Below are 19,493 nucleotides of genomic sequence, written 5' to 3' on the forward strand. Positions count from 1 at the left end.
GAAACGATTTTCTGTGATATTTCATGTTCACGATTTTTTTTTAACCCATTAGAATCAGCGGAATAACGCATAAATATTTTCACTTTCCTATTTTTCACATCCACAGATCCGTAAACAAACAAAAAATAATTAATTGCCTTTCTCATAATAGTAGAGAGGTTAATGGTAATTTAACACAGATACGTAAATGTTACATTTAGAGACAGTTTCCCGCATTGGTATGTGTGGTTACCATGGTAACCTTTTGTTACTTGTAAATTGCACCTCCACAAACTAAGACAGCACAGCACGTGACATCAAATTTGTCCTCTTTCTATACAGATTTTGTGGGTATACCTGCTACGGGATATACTGAATGATTGTCACAATCTAAGTGCATATCATTCACGCCTTCCAATATGTAGAAAGAAATTGCAGCTGATTCTTTATATTATAGTACTTATTCACCATGCATATGTTGATATTCAAATGTTAATGAGCATATATTTGTTGAGGATCCATACACATGGATGTACGTCTCTGTACACACATGAGAAACATGTTCACATGTACCTTCTGCCGAACTAACTTAAGAAAAACCACAGTCGGACATCTGAACCCTTGCATCTGCATCATACGTGCAGTCGATAACGAGTGGCTGGTTGCACATGGGTCAGTTGACATGGCGACTTACAAATACACGCAACAGCATCTCCATGTGCACTGGTCAGTCCTGTTCTATGGATTCCTCTAGGGCTGGGACAGGTAACTCTGGTACTCAGGTCGGGTTGGTCCTGAGTAGGACCCAGGTACCCACAGGACAACTTCATTACTACAACTCTGTTGTTACCTACAAGTCGCTAATGTTAGTATATCCTTCTGACTTTTATATGTTTTGAGTTAAGATACAGCTACAATCCACTTCAGTGTATGCATGATCCTTTTATAGATGTACCTAAATACTTTTTGCCAGGAGTCCGGTAAAACAACTCCTAATCGGACATTTTGTACCCAACTCATGACGTTACAGCGGGTAATATGGAGTCAGGTACCTGGGTAGTAGAACTGGACTAGTCCCAGCTCTAGATTTGTCCGTCCAATATGCATACCGTCCAAACTGTTTGTTTTTTCTTAAGTTTGTGTAGCAGTACATTTTGAAGGTCATGTGACAATGAAAGACAGTTGATCAGGTAACAGTTGACTCAAGACCATGACAGAACAGTTCAGTAGAGTCTAGCAATCATTACCCTTTTTTAGGTTGAGTCATTGTCAATCAAACATTCTGCAGAAATGCATATACCGTATTTGACGTAATAGGCGCCCAGGGTGCTCTCAAAATTAGAAATAGGGGGCTCTTATTGGAATATAATTTTGGTAAGAAAAAAAAGATTGTGAATTTCGTAGTTTATGCATACAGCCTGAAATGATACAAACGAAAAGTCTGTGCGTATCATACACGACAGATATATTTTCCAGAATTTAATTGCCCATAATTAATGGTGCATTTAACACACAAGTGTGTATTATACACGATTAAATAAGTCCTGTGTACATTGATCAATTGGAAGGGATGTTAATTGTGATTGTTCACTAGCCAATATATTAGCAAATATCGCTGTGGGCGCTTATTAGAGTGGTGCGCTTATTACGTCAAATACAGTACATGGTGATTGATATACTATTCAATCTTGCCAGTCCAAAAGTCAGTGATTTATTTCAAATTCAATCCCTAGATATTGTTATTTCATTCTGACAGAATTTCGAAAGTTGGTTTGCTGACTCAACATCTGACTGAAACTGTATCGGTCAATGGCCGTAAGATCATACAGACATCACTAGCATACTGTGACACTATTTCTGGTACATTCCATTATGGACGGTGGGGGTGGGAGGAGCCAGGAGATCCCGGTACTCGTGTAGCGCCTCTTTCAGAGCCTTGCACACCTGTGGGGACGAGGACGTGGTACACTCCACCAGAGACGGGAACAACTGAATCACCTGCTGCCATACGCTGCCCTCTACTGGAAATACAACGGAGGTAATTTGTAACAAAACATTTCTGAAATGTTTACAACATATATACTCTTGTGACAAATGTTATATTTGGGATAACATTTTCTTAGTAAAGTACAGATTCTCATACCTTTTTGGGTGGAGTCCCGTCCGGGATTTGAACCCACACTGCCAGAGTGAGGCACCTAATCACCAGCACACAAAGTCAGCGATCTAACACACTAAGCCATGAGGCTTCTGCAATAATGAAACTGGCAATCTAGATCACCCAAAGAGGTACGAGAATCTATACTTTACTAAGAAAGTATCATCCCAAATATAACATTTGTTACATTTGACCACTTTCTAAAAGGCATTGTGTGTTCATATATATACTCTTTAAAAAAAGCAGGGGATCATGTTATTTTAAAAAAATACTAAGTATTAGGTAAAAGATAACTGTTGACGAAAAACATCCTATGCAAGATCATTAATGTCTGTAAACATGTGACACCCAAACACATCCGATAGTTTGCATGTGCTTCATGCAGTAGCACCATACACGTGTGTAGGGTGTCATTCCTGATTTGGGGGGTACAAAAGCACGTCTAAGGTGCCTTGATTCATTGTGCAGAGTTGCGCCCCTTGGGCACGCCAGAAACCTGTGATTGTGGGTTAGAAATCCCAGTTTGCCCCGATTATGTTTCTAGGTTTGTCAGCACCATACCCATCCTCGTGGGTTTCACCGAAGTGGTTAAAGTCCGAGACCTGCATCAATTCGGGCTTTCCTCCCACATTAAGCTGACACGCCGTGATGTAACTGGAATACTGTTAAACCCAACTCACTCACTCATTCCTGATTTTGACACTTTCAAGGAAGGTCAATTAATCTGTGTGGACCATTATTTCTGTCAATCTTACTAATTCTGCTTATCATACAGATATGATTTAGGTGATTTCATTCATTGTATGTGTATGAACTAGCAATGCGGCATCTGCAACGTGCAGAGCGTCTATGGGCTATTGGCATGCTAGAAATTGGCAGATGTCAGCGTACAGAAGCCAGTACATTCAATGCGTCACAGGTTGTGATTAGCAGGCTATGGGACCAACAAACCCCCAAACCGACCCCATGCAGGGCGTCCCAGGTTTAGAGTACAGGATCGATTAATCTGAAACCAGACTCTACGAAAACGAGCTCAAATGGTGAATGAAATTGCCACAAATTATCATCAGGTTACTTGAGTATGAGTAATGGCTATATTGCCAACACATGTCAATGGGGTACACACCATCAAAACTGGGGTAATCGTTGCTGGTCACGTTAGACGTTTTCAGATGAGTTCTGATTCACTTTGCACTTCCGTGACAGGCGTGGTCGCGTCTGAGGGCGTCAAAATAAATGTCAACCAATTGTCAACCTGAGACCTCATGACAGATCTGACAATGGATTGGTTATCATGTGGGGTGGCATCACTATGACGGAGCAAACCCATTCCATATTGTGCAAGGGAGGGTCACTTGACAGTACTACTGGGACAACATACTGACAGCCTTTGTGTGTGTGCAAGGTGTGTTGGTTGACGTTTTCAGAAGGACAACGCGCGTGTTCACCATGCACGAATCATATATGCTCACTGCACAACATCCATAAGCCCAGACCTCTCCCCCATTGAACACGTCTGGGACATGATAAGGAGATGTGTACATAAACGTCATAGGCCGCTGACCATGTTGTCTGAACTTGGCCGGGTACTGCAAGAGGAGTGAACGACACTCCCTCAAATCACCATTGAGAGACTCAGTATGTCTTGTCGAGTGAATGAATGTATTACACACTACTGATCCAAAATCGTCAACTTTGAAATTTCCCATTTCACTCCTATCATCCTTTTAGAACGTTGGCTGTCATAACATCTACTGTCATACTTCACTACCGGTGTTCCCAATTCATTCATTATAATCATACTACTATTACTAGAAACAAACATCCCTTACAATTTTGAAATTTTAAGATATTTCCAAGTATTCCCTACATTTTCAGAAGAGTATATTTCATAGAGCATCTCTCTATGAGCAGTGTTGCAGCTACAACAGGAGGGCATAGTGAGGACAACTTCGCAAAGTGTTCCTGTTGGGAGTTGATCCAGTATGCTTGATGAATGAATGCACTTGCCACATGCAATTTCTAACAAATCGGGGGGAACAGGTGGCCCAGTCGCCCAGAAACCTATGATTGTGGGTTCGAATCCCGGTTCGCCCTGATTATGTTTCTAGGTTTGTCATCACCATACCCGTGCTTGTGGGTTTCGCCGAAGTGGTAAACGTCTGAGACCTGCACCACTTCGGGCTTTCCTCCCACACTAAGCTGACACGCCGTGATATAACTGGAATACTGTTAAAAGCGGCGTTAAACCCAACTCACTCACTCACTCACTCTTACAAATCAGGCCATGTCTACCTCGACCTGATGTGTTGTTAGGCATGGTCAAGGGGGGCAGTCGGGTAGCCTAGTGGTTAAAGTGTTCGCCCGTCACACCGAAGACCCGGGTTTGATTCCCGACATGGGTACAATGTGTGAAGCCCATTTCTGGTGTCCCCTGCCGTGATATTGTGTAATATTGCTAAAAGCGGCGTAAAGTCAGACTCACTCACTCATGGTCAAGGGAGATAACCGCCGAAGTATGAAGAAGGGCCATGCATGTATTTGTACCAGTGAAGACAAAACTAAATTTAACTCCTTGTAGTTTTCAAATGTTTGGGTGTTAAATTTGGCTGAATGATTTTTAATTTTTCTTATTAAAACAAATTTAAAACTCAACCATCCACAAGTAAAGATGAAATGAAAAACATTTAACATGACTAGTCATTTGGTGTCTGACAATGGACAACACAACTTACTGTTTTTGACGGGAGCCCTCTTGAGAGACTGGAGTAAGGTTGTAATAGCCTTCAGAACTGATGACATCTCAGCTAATCTTGGCCTGAAAAATAAGATCCAATAATAACAATTCCTTATTTTATTTGATAGTGGAAATGCAAGCCTTATGATCTTCGCTAAATCATTTGCTCTGATACACAAGACTATTATCTGTACCAGTATTCACTTTGTCACGTTCTACTAGTCTGGACTGATGCTGATTTTATAGTGCTAGCCCACTGAGATACCATGGCTCTGTTTAACCAGACCGACCAGTCGTTATTTTAGTTCCTTAATGCCGAGAGCTAGACAGGGTAACAACAAGTACCATATTTTAACGTCTTTTGGTATGACGCGACCAGGGATCGAACCCCAGACTCTCTCTGGGCAGATGCTCTACCACTAAACAATGGAAGCAGTCTATTGTGAACACACTTCATCATCTATAAGCATCATTCAAATCACCAAGATAACTTTTGAAGTGTTTGAAGTATTATTCTGTTAAACTCAATTGGATTTGTGGATTGCGAAATTGTCTGCCTATTCATACACAACAGTGAAATATTTAGAAAAGTTATAAATGGCAAGTAATAAATAAAATACTATTCCTGCTCCCGTGTAATACCAATATTATGAAACTCGAGAAGAGTTCGAGTATCTGATACCAGAACTATCCAATCGTTTCATAAACATGGTATTACTCATAAACTCGTTGAGTATTCTCTATAAATGTGGTTCATATAATGTCAATGGTATGGACAGCTGACTCACAGGGAATGATAACAGCTGTTGTATGGCAAATATTTTATACTGGAAATCAGTGAAGGATTTCATACAGAAATTCAGCAAATTCTGCAACTGTTTTTTCTGAAGTATTATTTCTGTTGTCTATCAAGTTATTCTTTTTCATCCATTTGACACCAAATGAACTTAATAGAAAAACAAGTGCAAAAGTGAGCATGGCTCAGTAATACCCCCGACCCGCCTAGTGTGTCAGTAGTTACAAATTAAATCGCTAGGATAGGGTTAGCCTTATGGTTTGAAAAATTCATAAAAAAATGGAAAATTAATAAAAACAATTTTTTCTTTTGACTGCACCCCTCCATATGACACAGATTATATATACTAAGTTTGAGATGAATCCACTGAATAGTTTAAGAGAAATCGTGCGGACAAAGTTTTCAGAAGGAGGTAAGGGTTTGAAAAATTCATAAAAAAATGGAAAATTAATAAAAACAATTTTTTTTCTTTTGACTGCACCCCTCCATATGACACACATGATATGTACTAAGTTTGAGATGAATCCATTGAATAGTTTAAGAGAAATCGCTCGAACAAAGTTTTTTGACGGACAGATGGACAGATGGACAGACAGACGGAATGACGGACGGAATTTTGGTACAACTATATACCCCCGACATTTTGTGTGCAAATAAGAAAAATGACTTAGGAAATCGATTCATTTTGAAAATAATACTTCCATTTTTAAACAAATTTGAACTACATTCTTGAAAAGGTATAGGTATTGGGACTTAAACATCGCACAAGTAGAAATATGGAAGTTGTCATACCTACAATTGTTTGATATTACCCTACCAATTTCTACTATGTCAATGAAAGAATTAGACCAAGAATGAGGAGAATCCGGATTCGAACCCACATTCACCAAATCATTGTACAACTAAGGGAGACAACTCTGCCCAGTGCCTGGACAACTGGGTCACCTGCACCTCACTTAGAAACAAATGAAACGTTCAACTTGACAAAATTCTACGTGTTCGCTAGTGACCGTTGGTCAGTTATGACCAAGTAGAATTATGTTTGTACAACATTCACACAATCAGCAGATGGTTTGTCAGCGCCTTGACTGAAAACCTTCAGATGAGCAGCTGCTTACTACATAAACTCTGCACTCATGAATTCAAATCATGGAATGGTTGGGATACGGCCTATAAGAGTTGTCTCACCTTGGTAAAGGACACTTCCCGCTGAGCCTCTCGTCCTCCACATACTTCTTGACGACCTCCTGACACCGCTGTAGGAGAGACAGGACCGCCAGCTTCGTGATGGACCCTTCCTCCGACTCCGACTTCTTGTTGACGAAGGAGAACTGGAGAAGTGTTTCAAAACAGGTCTTGGCAAAATCCTCTCTCAGCTTGCGACTAGACTCTGTATCTGAAACAGATGACACTGCAGAAATTCTGTGCTTTGTCAAATTTGTATACAGTAAAGTATGTTTATAATGAACACGCTTATAACGAACTGAAGGATATAACAAACTGATTTTTTGGTCCCGACTATTTGCTAATGTTATCCTGTAAATATGCTTATAACGAACTACGGTCATTACAAACTAAAGTTAGTGGTCCCTTTGAGTTCGTTATAACCGTAGTTAAAAGTATTATACCAAAGGAACGAACTCGCAAGATGTAGTGCCTATACCTTTAACACTTGTCACAGATTAGAATAAAACATTTTTGGAGATTAAAACATTTCAAATAAGATATTAAACTGTGTTCATTTTCAATTTACGTAATTGTATACAGTAGAACATGGATATAACGAACTACAAGGGACCAGAGAAATCAGTTTGTTATATTCGTTGTTCCTTGTATAAATTTTTCGCTCGGAAATGTCCACCATCTTGTATAAATCAAAACACAATACACATAATTGCAGCATTGACTTGTATTAGCAGTGATCACTTCATATCATTCAATTGATAACATTTCATAACAAACATTTAAGTGTAACAAGGTTGATCCATCACCGCTGATTGTTTTTCTTTGCCGCAATTGTGTTTATTCACCGCTGATTGCGTACGGCCAATTGTCAGTGATACTTGACACTGAGTGAGATTTCTCAGTTCACTATACGCGTCACTAATTAGTGGTAGATGGGCTTGTCGTGATCAAATATCAGTTCGCTGTATCCGTTAGTTCGCTGTAGAGAGTCCGTTATATATGCATTAATTTTCTATGATATTATATAGGAGATAAATTGGGGATTTTTTAACAGTCCTCTGTATCCATTTGTTCGCTATATCCGTGTTCGTTATATCCGTGTTCTACTGTACATACCGTATTAGACTTAATAAGCGCTTCACTCTAATAAGCGCCCACAGCTATTTTTGCTAATATATTGGCTAGTGAACAATCCCAATTAGCACCCCTTCTGATTGGTCAATGTAAACAAGACTTATTTATTGGTCTATAATACGCAGTCGTGTGTTATAGGCATCCTTAATTATGGGCAATTAACTTCTGGAAAATATATCTGTCGTATATAAACATTTCAGGGTGTCAGCATAAAGCACGAAATTTATGATCTTTTAACCAAAATAATATTCTAATAAGAGCCCCCTATTTCAAATTTTGAGTGCGCCCTGAATTTACTGATATTTGGAATTAAAGACCTCATTACGCGTCTGGTTCTAGGACTTCAATACAAGAAGCAGACAAGTGAAATTCTACATTTTCATGAGAATTGATCATGAGCATTGATCTACACAATCGGGATATGAAGACATGCATCAACAAGTCAGCAAGCCTGACCACCCAATCCCCTTAGTTGCCACATATGACAAGCATGGGTTGCTGAAGACCAATTCTAACTGGGATCTTCACTGGGGAAACATAGTATTGCATCACCCTGCTTGGTTGTTGCAACACATTTGGGACGATGTACCTACCTATGAAAGTATCGGATGTTGCAGAATGAATGGATCCCTTGTTGAGGATGTCCATGACCCTCACAACGAAGTCCTGGGGCATGCTGTTGGCGTAGGGGAGGATGTCGTCTCTGATCACCTGCACAACCTGCAACAACATATCATATTAGCTGTCTGCCAGCTCAGGGTACATAGGCACAACTAGGGTACATTACATCGTATACCTTAAGGCTCGGGGTACATAGGCACAACTAGGGTACATTACATCGTATACCTTCTGGCTCGGGGTACATAGACACAACTAGGGTACATTACATCGTATACCTTCAGGCTCGGGGTACATAGACACAACTAGGGTACATTACATCGTATACCTTCTGGCTCGGGGTACATAGACACAACTAGGGTACATTACATCGTATAGCTTCAGGCTCGGGGTACATAAACACAACTAGGGTACATTACATTGTATACTTTCTGGCTCAGGGTACATAGACACAACTAGGGTACATTACATCGTATACTTTCTGGCTCTGGGTTCATAGACACAACTAGGGTACATTACATCGTATACCTTCAGGTTCGGGGTACATAGACACAACTAGGGTACATTACATTGTATACTTTCTGGCTCAGGGTACATAGACACAACTAGGGTACATTACATCGTATACTTTCTGGCTCAGGGTACATAGACACAACTAGGGTACATTACATCGTTTACCTTCTGGCTCGGGGTACATAGACAGAACTGTTTAATAATATGTCATAATATCACAGGGATTTTATATTATATACCAGGGACTTTATATAATATCCTGGGGACTTTATTAACTTCCGTTCATATTGTAACATATGAATGTTTCTCGCAAGAAATTTATTTTGCATTTGAACACATCGTAAAAAAATGTAAAATCAAATGACAAATGTTTTTATTATATTCCCACCACTAGTGTACCACTGGGCTACAGAGGTGCTGAAACATCACAATGCTTTTAAGAATGTCTTTTTCAAGTACCATACACCAGCAACAGATATTTTATGCCCGTTTCCTTAGGTTCATGGAAAGTATGTTTGAAACAAAAATGTTGAAAAATGTTGTTTTAAGTTATTGGTTTGAGGGGGTTGGGTGTGGGGTCATCATGAAAATTGTTAAATAATATGGGTGTGGGCAAAATATGTTACACACCTTATATAACTGTTACTTAAACCAATTAATAAATTCACACTCTAAAGCATAAAAGACCAATTTCATGTCATATGAAGCATATACTGTCATCCATGCTTAACAACTGTATTAAAGAGTCGAGTTCACTGTGTGCCCAGTTGTGTTTGGTGGTAATCTTGGTGGGTGAAAAATAACTGTTCCTTGGTCACCATTTTTGAAAAACCGAACTTAAATTACATAAAAGTTTCCATTAAAACAGTCCTATCTCCTTCCTTGCTTTTGAGTAAAATGTGCCCCAGAACCACCATACCTTGCAGTCGATGGCCTCATCCCTCTGAAAGTCCTCCACGGATAGAGTCGGCGGTGAGGGGCTGGAAACATTCAGTTGTATTAGCACATATGTGAAGAGTGACTGATTACGACATGTGAAGCACAGGTAAAATCTGCTGGTACTGCCAAGTTGATTTGTCCACAACCCATCAGATGCTATTCTCTGGGTGTAAGTTCTTGAAGAGGTCTTAAAATACTTTGATATTAGCTCTATCACAATATGTCAATTTTGAAACTGATTAACCCGAAGGTAAACTAAATCCTAACACAACAGGATTTCATATCTTAAATATCTTTTTCTGAAAAATCTATTGACAAAAGTTTGTCAATTTATGAAAACAATATTTACCGAATACAAAGTTCTATCTAATGTCTGCCACCACATAATTCTACATTAACAGTCAGACTTGACTTCATTGAACTTATACATGGTAAAAGTTGCAATAACGTAAGACTTCTTTTAGATATCACTTCTCTCTAAATGCTTAAATATTTGGACTTCAGACAGGTTCAAATGATGGAAATCAACAAATCTATCAATACTAACCTTCTCTAGGAATAATTTTTAAATAATCACTACAATATTTCTCCATATTGTTTTTGAGTTGTGAAATCTTAATATCAAATTTCAATTCATTTCTTTGAGCATCACTGAAAATCAACGGCATCAATAAGAAGAAATGACTTTGTTCTTACAAAAAAAATCAACATTTTCGTATATTTCTGAATTATTAAAATTATACTTAACCTAAACTGCAATATGATATATAAACTAGAGTGAATGTGTGAGTGAGAAGTATGTTATTTTCTGTAAAAGTAAAACAAAGTAAGATGTACTGATAAGTTGTGCTTTATGTCATGGGCTTTCTGTTACCCTGGGCGGAAGCCCATTTATGTAACAGGTGTGTCTTTCTAAAAACAATAAAATAAAAAAAAAATAAAAAATTATACTTAACATAGAAACATGACATCTAATCATTGTAGAATTGTTTTACTTTTTAGAGAAGAGGAAGTCCTCAAACGCCCCTGACAGGTCCTCCCACATCGCAGTAAAAGCAGCATCTGAAACAACATTCAGGGATGTACTAGGAACATGAAAACTGGGAGTCATCATGACTCAGTGCATAATGTGTACAGAGTTGCGTCCCTTGGGCACGCCAAAAACCTATGATTGTGGGTTCGAATAACCATATCACCTAGTCTATCTAACCAATCCATGTTGTCGCTTCTTATGACCAGCTTAAGTTGCTAGGGACCTCTTCCAACCTGGATTCCCCCAGGGGGTGATATTGATATATTGCAAAACAAGCATTGGTTACAGTTCCATGGGTCTTTGTTGTAGGGGCGGTCGGGTAGCCCAGTGGTTAAAGCGTTCGCTCGTCACGCCGAAGACCCGGGTTCAATTCTTGACATGGGTACAATGTGTAAATCCATTTCTGGTGTCCCCCGCCGTGATATTGCTAGAATATTGCTAACAGCGGCATAAAACCAAACTCACTCACCCACTCACTCTTATTGCTGGAATATTGCTAAAAGCGGCATAAAACCAAACTCACTCACTCACTCTTTGTTGTAGGAGCTAGTAGTCACTGATGAAAGTATGTAAATAGGGGGCTCTTATCAGAATATTATTTTGATGGAAAAAACAGGGTTGAAAGATAAATTTTGTGGTTTATGCTGACAGACTGAATTGTTCATATGAGACATATATTTTTCCAGAATTTAATTGCCAATGATAAAGAATGCATGTAACACATGAGTGCGTATTACACGCGAATAAATAAGTCTTGTGTACATTGATCAATCGAATGGGGTGCTAATTGGGATTGTTGACTAGCCAATATATTTGCAAATATCGCCGTGGGCGCTTATTAGAGCGGAGCGCTTATTACGTCGAATATGGTAATTCAAAATAGGATAAGGATCTTGCATGAACATCGCATCAAATGCACCCAATTCCTTCATCATGTGAAACCCAAAGAACGACATCGGTTTCAGCTTGGGTTATCGTGCTCTACTCAACAACAACAACAACAACAACAATATGGTATCAGTAGATGTAATAGGCATGTCAAGATGACCCGTGAAAGATCGTGCAAGTTGGGGACTGGGTTTATCAAGAGACAAGGTGATAAAAAGCCATCCATTCCAAGTCAACACAAATATTGTCATTTATGTTTCCTGCACAGGATTTTATCCTACATTGCATAACTGATATCTAAGGCCAGAATTTGTTTCTTCCTTTTTTCTTTTTCTTTTTACAAATTTTGACAATCAAAAACAAAGACAATTTGTAAAGGATGTTTTAATAAGTTTGATTTGGACTGGTAAGTGACCAAAAAGTTGTGGCCTGGTTTGGGTACATAGTGTTTGAAAGATTTCTGTTTTATTCATTCCCTGGACTTTTTTTTTATTGTGACGACAATCTTTATCATCGGTGGTATAAAATACATCTTGTCATTCTGATTTTTTTCTTCTGAATTTGGTATGTTTTAAGTCGGCAGATCCACAAACAAAACAAAAACAAGGCCTAAGAAAAATACAAATGAGGTCAATGATGTAAAGAATACTGCACTGTGATATGTTTTATTTCATATTGTATAACACTGTTCTGTACCATACGATAAGTACATGGAACATCACAGGTCATATTATGCTGGGAGCAATATGGCTCCTGCTTGCAAATAATCATAATTTGGTGTGTGTGCATGTGTGTGGTGGGTGTAGGAGTGTGTGTGGTGGATATGTGTGTGTGTGTGCATCAGAATGTGGATGTGCTAGTGCATGTGTTTGCACGTGTGAGAAGTTTGGACTGCCAGATTTTACTTTGGTAATTATTATAAATAAACTTATCATTACATAGTAACTGGTATTGCAATGAATGTGTAAGACACATTGTCAACTGGAAGTAACACAATACTCTAAATATTATCTTTGTTATCAATTCTGACAACTTTGAAAGGGAGCCCTGATAGATAACCTTATTTCTGCAGAGGAAGGAATGACTCCGGTCTGAACACCAACTTACATCAGGCACCGGCCATTTATCATAGGGGGGTGGGTTAGAGGGATCGAATCAGGGGAGGTCACCCAAAACAGATGACAATCTCTGGGAGAGGGACATACAAATTAATACACATATTTGTGGAGAGTCACGAAACAAATGGACATTTATAATAAAATACATAGTGCTTTTGCTCTTTGTCCTTTCAGGGAGGGTCATGAAACAATATACAAGGACATGAAGAGGGTCATCCAAAAATATGACAAGCATTATGGGAGGGTCATTATTTTCAGTACATTTGTGCATCAAAACCCTCTGAGGGCTTATTTTTAGAGATAATTACACATGGTAATGTTAATATCTGCATATAAATCGATGCTTAGCATACGGTCATTATTAAATTGTAAATCATCTAGTGATGTTTTATTGCAAAGTTTCACATTATCTTCTGTTTATTCACCTGAAACTATACGATGTAGTTTTGGGCTGCGCATTATATGGAATAGCAATTTTTCCCAAAACTATTACTCATGAATGGGGTTGTGCATTATACTCAAGTGTGCACTATACGCAAGAAAATACAGTTATCTCGCAGCAGTGAGAGAAAATATGATCAAACCCCAGACCTCTTTGAATATCAGATGGTTAGTCCATACGATGTGAGTTTAAACAAAACCATGCCATGTTATACTGACCATGTTTCCTGGCGACGGGGAGTCCGATGTTGAGGATGGTGAAGAGGGAGTTGATGACCAACATCCAGGTCGATGGGGCGGGGCAGCTGTACTTCAACCCCAGGGGCAGGCGGAATGTCTGCAAAGTAATATACAACGTGTTACAATCAAACATGTCCGAAAGACGAATTGTTTTCAGCAGCATTTGTCACTGTGGTAGAGGGACACCAGGAATAGGCCTCTCCGACCTGGGAATCAAACCAGGAACTGCTTCATCATTGATGAACACACACACTACTGGGCTACTCCACTGTCCACTTATGTGAGTGAGTGAGTGAGTTGGGTTTAATGCTGCTTTTGACAGTATTCCAGTTATATCTTGGTGTGTCAGCTTAATGTGGGAGGAAAGCCTGAAGTGATGCAGGTCTCAGACATTTACCACTTCAGTGAAACCCATGAGCACGGGTATGGTGCTGACAAACCTAGAAACATAATAATAACGCACAATCATAGGTTTCTGGCGTGTCCAAGGGATGCAACTCTGCACAGCGAATCGCGGCTCCTTAGACGACTGGGCCACCCGTGCCCCCTGTGATTTTCCCTATTGACTACTGATGTGAACTGTGGCAGGGAAAGTTCAGCATACCTCTAATGGAAAACAGACTTTACAAATCTATGAACACACAACCCCTTTTAGAAAGTGGTCAAAGGTAACAAATGTCATATTTGGGATAACACCGTCATAGTAAAGTACAGATTCTGGTGCTTTTTTTTTTAATTTACTTTTTTTAGAACTTTTTTTATAACGCCCATTGGACTCAACCCCAAAAAGTTTTTTTTAAAAGTACTAAAAAAGTATTTTTTCCTTTTTTTCAAACCTACTAGAATCACACTTTACTCAGAAAGTGTTATCCCAAAGATAACATTTGTTATATTTACAAATCTAGCAAATCATGTCAACATATCTTCTCAGCTACTACAGAAACAACGTGAGCAGTTCCTTGGGCTGTTTTTACGCTTATGGTAATAAAATTATGACAGATATGTGTTCCTATAGGGAACATATTTGGAGTATAGAGAAATCAACTTTCAGTCAAAAACCCCCAGGAAATATTTCTGATACTCATCTTATTCAAGACATTGTATCAACACCACTGTCCAACAAATGAAACTGACACGTTCATGATGTCATGACTCTCATCCTACAATGTTGCTGTCACATGACATCCTGTCATTCAGCTTGTGCACAGCAGGGGAAGTGGTTGGTTGGTTGTTTTACGCCGCACTCAGCAATATTCCAGCTATATGACGGCGGTCTGTAAATAATCGAGTCTGGACCAGACAATCCAGTGATTAATATCATGAGCATCGATCCATGCAATTAGGATCGATGACATGCATCAACCAAGTCAGCGAGCCTAACCACCCGATCCCGTTAGTCGCCTTTTACGGCAAGCATGGGTTGCTGAAGACCTATTCTACCCCGGATCTTCACGGGTCGCAGGGGAAGTGAGTTTGATTGGGAGTTTTTGGGTACAAGATTTCTTATTATTACGAAAAGGGCTTTGTTGTTTTTTCTATTATGGTGGCATAATGCTTAACTAAACAATCAACATGGTATCAGTAGATGTAATAGGCATGTCAGGATGACCTGTGACAGTCAGGGACTGGGTTTATCAAGAGACAAGGTGATGAAAAGACGTCCATTCCATGTCAACACAAATATTGTCATTCATGATTCCTGCACAATATATATCCTAAATTGCAGAACTGATATCTTAGGCCAGAATTTGTTTCTTCTTCTTTTTTAAATTTAGAAAATTTGTTTGGTAGTTCAATAAAAATAAACACAGACAATTTGTAAATATAAGTTTGATTTGGATTGGTAAGTGATAAAAGAGTTGTGGCCTGGTTTGTGTACTTAGTGTTTGAAAGATTTCTGTTTTATTCATTACATATTACCCTGGACTTTTTTTTTATTGTGACGACAATCTTTATCATCAGCGGCATAAAATAAATCTTGTCATTCTGATTTTTTTCTTCTGAATATTGTATTGATTGGGGAGTTTTTGGGTACAACAATTCTTATTATTACGAAAAGGGCTTTGTTGTTTTTTCTATTATGGTGACATAATGCTTAACTAAACAATCAACTCTTTACTTAATTTTTATCACCAGTAATGACAGTGCTCATCCACCATCCCAACAAAAGACAAAACTCACCGAAGGTTTGTGATAATGTTCATAAATGAAGACATGGAAATATGATGTTTTTGTTTTAGGTTGCAAAAAATAGGAGTTTCTCAGGCACAATTATCTCAAAGTGTGTGTGTGGGGGGGGGGGGGGGGGAGGTTGGACTTTTTAAATATTTTTTTAAATACATTTTTTGTGTAAAGAAAAATGATGAAGGAGAAACAGTTTTAATTTTTTCCCTCACAAGCATACAAACAAACACAACTGGGCACACAGTGAACTTGGCTCTGTAATGCAATGTCTCATGGACAACAGAGGCTCTTTCGAATGATGTGGGAAAATTAACAAATATTTTATAGTGGCCTTAATAATGAGTAAACGACTGAGATGTAGGATTTAAAGTAATATGCGAATGCCCAAGAAGCCATTTTTAGCCATTTTAGGGACTGAAACTTTAATTGGAACAACTTATACATTTAATAATTCTATTGGGTAATTCAATATAGAGGAATTGAAAGAACGTAATACAAGCCTAACCTTTACCTCATTTAAGTGATTTAAATGATGATGGGAGAGTTTCAACTATAGATCTTCTTGTTGAAATAATAAACCTTTGTTATCAGTGAAACCTATGATATACTGCCAGTGAAACCCTTATCAGTGAAACCTATGATATACTGCTAGTGAAACCCTTATCAGTAAAACCTATGATATACTGCTAGTGAAACCCTTATCAGTGAAACCTATGATATACTGCTAGTGAAACCCTTATCAGTAAAACCTATGATATACTGCTTGTGAAACCCTTATCAGTGAAACCTATGATATACTGCTAGTGAAACCCTTATCAGTAAAACCTATGATATACTGCTAGTGAAACCCTTATCAGTGAAACCTATGATATACTGCTTGTGAAACCCTTATCAGTGAAACCTATGATATACTGCTAGTGAAACCCTTATCAGTGAAACCTATGATATACTGCTTGTGAAACCCTTATCAGTAAAACCTATGATATACTGCTTGTGAAACCCTTATCAGTGAAACCTATGATATACTACTTGTGAAACCCTTGTCAGCGAAATCAAGATAAACTGTCCATGAAAAGATTGTCATCAGTGAAACTAATGAAACACTGTATTAGTGAAACCCTTGTCATCAGTGAAATTAATGATACACTGTTAGTGAAACCCTCACTATCAATGAAATCCTGGGTACGCTATATATATATTTTATGTATGAAATCCTTACAAACGCTCTTAAAAGTGGAGCGGATGAACAGAGGAAAAGTGCATTTACTGTAACAATAAAAGAATGAAACTTTGAATACTTATAGACCGATGCCTAGTGAATATTTTTCGATATGGAGGCACTCAAAATAATTTCATTTTGCACATGTACAGTAGATAAATAAACTTTTGCCTTTTCTGACCATTGTGTTAGCTTTCCAACTACCAACCATGCACTAAAGTGACGATTTAGCGTGTAAAGTTTGGAAATCATGTGCAGCATATCATGATAAAATCAAGTGAGTGAGTTATTATTTAACGTCACATGGGCAGTATTTCAGCCATATCGTGATGAGAAGTTATACATTTATGATACATTTATGATACATATATTTAGACTAAATAAAAAGCTGTCAACGATGGACAGTAGAATAACTAGAATATCACAGACTTGATTAAAAACCAGTTGAGAATATTAAAAAAACCAGAAAACGTCAGCCAGTGAAGGGAGATCACCATACTGGGGACCATGGGGACGTAGAGTACCTTTGCCTTTTACCATGGACCCTGGCAGGATTTATATCATCCCTTCAGTCACTGGCAACAGTGTACCAGTTAAGCCTTAGATTAAAATAATGAATATACTACGTTTAAAAGCCTGGCATGCAGAAAATACTTTGAATGATATGGGACTTACATACCATCTTAGGGATAAAATCAAGACACTGGTGACAATTGACTGATTTTTGGTTTTGTCATTAAGTAGTGCACATTGGAAAACATCTCTCCTTAATGTACATACTTTTCTGTCTGGTCCCTGTTTCTTTTGGCAGTGATTGTATAACAGAGTCAATTTTATGAACACTGGCCCTCACACCAACAGAGTTCTGTGTACTTATGTGAGGACTGTTAGCACTTGCATTGGTTGTTGCACCCCTTTTTGCATCCACAAGAGACCAACTCTTGACAAGATTTGGATGCTTGGCTTAATGTTGTCCAGTAGGGAACATACTGTCCACTTTCCTTCTGTGATCAGCAATCTTCTACAATTATCAGGCGTTGATGTGAACAGCATCTTCCCCAGGCAAGAGAGTTAACTGACTATAAAAGTCCAGTTTCCACCATTGCCGAACTAGGCCATCTTCCCAAGGCAAGTGAGTTAGCTGACTATAAGAGTCCAGTTTCCACCATTGCCGAACTAGGCCATCTTCCCCAGGCAAGAGAGTTAACTGACTATAAGAGTCTAGTTTCCACCATTGCCGAACTAGGCTGGTATTATGGAGTTACAATTTGGCTGGACTAACGAGTCTTTGCATAGTCCAATCAAAGTCGCGCACCAAAATCAAAATCCGGTTCGTACACTGTCTTGCAGATTTTGGTCGATTGCAGGATTTGCAAAGCATGTGCACCACCAACTCATTGTCAGCAGATATTTTCCACATCTTTTCATGTTTTTAATCAAGGTGCTCACGTGATTTGATGCATTTCGTGATGTAAGACCCGTTTTATCACAATATAGATCTTGATTATCGATCAGATCGTCCTGACTCGGCGCTACCATTTTGTGTGAAGCAAATGCAAGTGATGCGAGAGGTGGAATCTGATTGGACTTAGGAGAGTCTTAGAGGGGACATAATGTGTAATAGCCACTGGTGGCACTACGATCGAGCCCAGTAATTCCAGCCCAATTCGGCAAGGGTGGAAACTGGACTTTTAAAGTCAGTTAACTCTCTTGCCTCGGGAAGATGCACGAACAGCAGACAAACCTTTATTATTCTGGGTCAGCAGTAGAGGTATGAGAATAAGACACAGAAAAATAAAACATTGTGCCTGTATAAGAAGCCCCACATAAATGTTTTCGACCCTTTAACATTATCAGCTTGTGTCAAAGGGCATCTGAGTACACCATCTATACTGAGACATCAGCAGTGTGCTGAATATGGGACACGGGCGTGATGTCAACATCAAAGGCTCCTCAACAAAGACAAGCATCCCTATAAAATAGATCTACTTCTCTCCCCTGCGTGACAATACTGGGTTACGTCATCAGCTGAGTACTCTCAACATCAATGACTGGAACACAAAAAGAGGCAATTGGGGACAACTTGGTGACAACAACTCGAGGCAACATCAAGCCTTCTCTAGCCATATAGAGGCTTTCAAATGGGAGACTGGCTTTTTAAAAACCAATCAATCAATTAGTGTTCAAGGGCAGACTGTTGTTTACCGCAATGGCGAAAAGCCAGGGACAATATTATTTTCAGCTAATGGAATTATATAGGGGTAATTCAAATGGTAAACTTTTACTGTGTTTTATCAAGATGAAACATGTT

The 19,493-nt window shown here is 38.8% G+C and overlaps 1 protein-coding gene across 2 annotated transcripts in view; it reads right to left on the reverse strand.

Annotated features, from left to right (window-relative positions):
• Positions 1 to 1,398: 1,398 nt before the first annotated feature.
• The window catches only part of LOC139445537 (protein MON2 homolog), a 162,653-nt gene continuing 144,558 nt past the window's right edge, over positions 1,399 to 19,493 (reverse strand). For both annotated transcript variants that reach the window (XM_071226680.1, XM_071226679.1), the window contains exons 11-17: positions 13,759 to 13,876; positions 11,055 to 11,121; positions 10,040 to 10,100; positions 8,583 to 8,709; positions 6,859 to 7,066; positions 4,873 to 4,955; positions 1,399 to 2,000 (exon numbers count right to left, since the gene is read on the reverse strand). In XM_071226680.1, the coding sequence (XP_071082781.1) occupies positions 1,831 to 2,000; positions 4,873 to 4,955; positions 6,859 to 7,066; positions 8,583 to 8,709; positions 10,040 to 10,100; positions 11,055 to 11,121; positions 13,759 to 13,876 (834 nt within the window). In that variant the 3' untranslated portion in view covers positions 1,399 to 1,830. The remainder of the gene's footprint in view (positions 2,001 to 4,872; positions 4,956 to 6,858; positions 7,067 to 8,582; positions 8,710 to 10,039; positions 10,101 to 11,054; positions 11,122 to 13,758; positions 13,877 to 19,493) is intronic.

The sequence above is a fragment of the Haliotis cracherodii genome, unplaced genomic scaffold (genome assembly GCF_022045235.1).
Source record: "Haliotis cracherodii isolate W230 unplaced genomic scaffold, xgHalCrac1.p SCAF_6, whole genome shotgun sequence".
Taxonomy (NCBI): Eukaryota; Metazoa; Mollusca; class Gastropoda; order Lepetellida; family Haliotidae; genus Haliotis; species Haliotis cracherodii.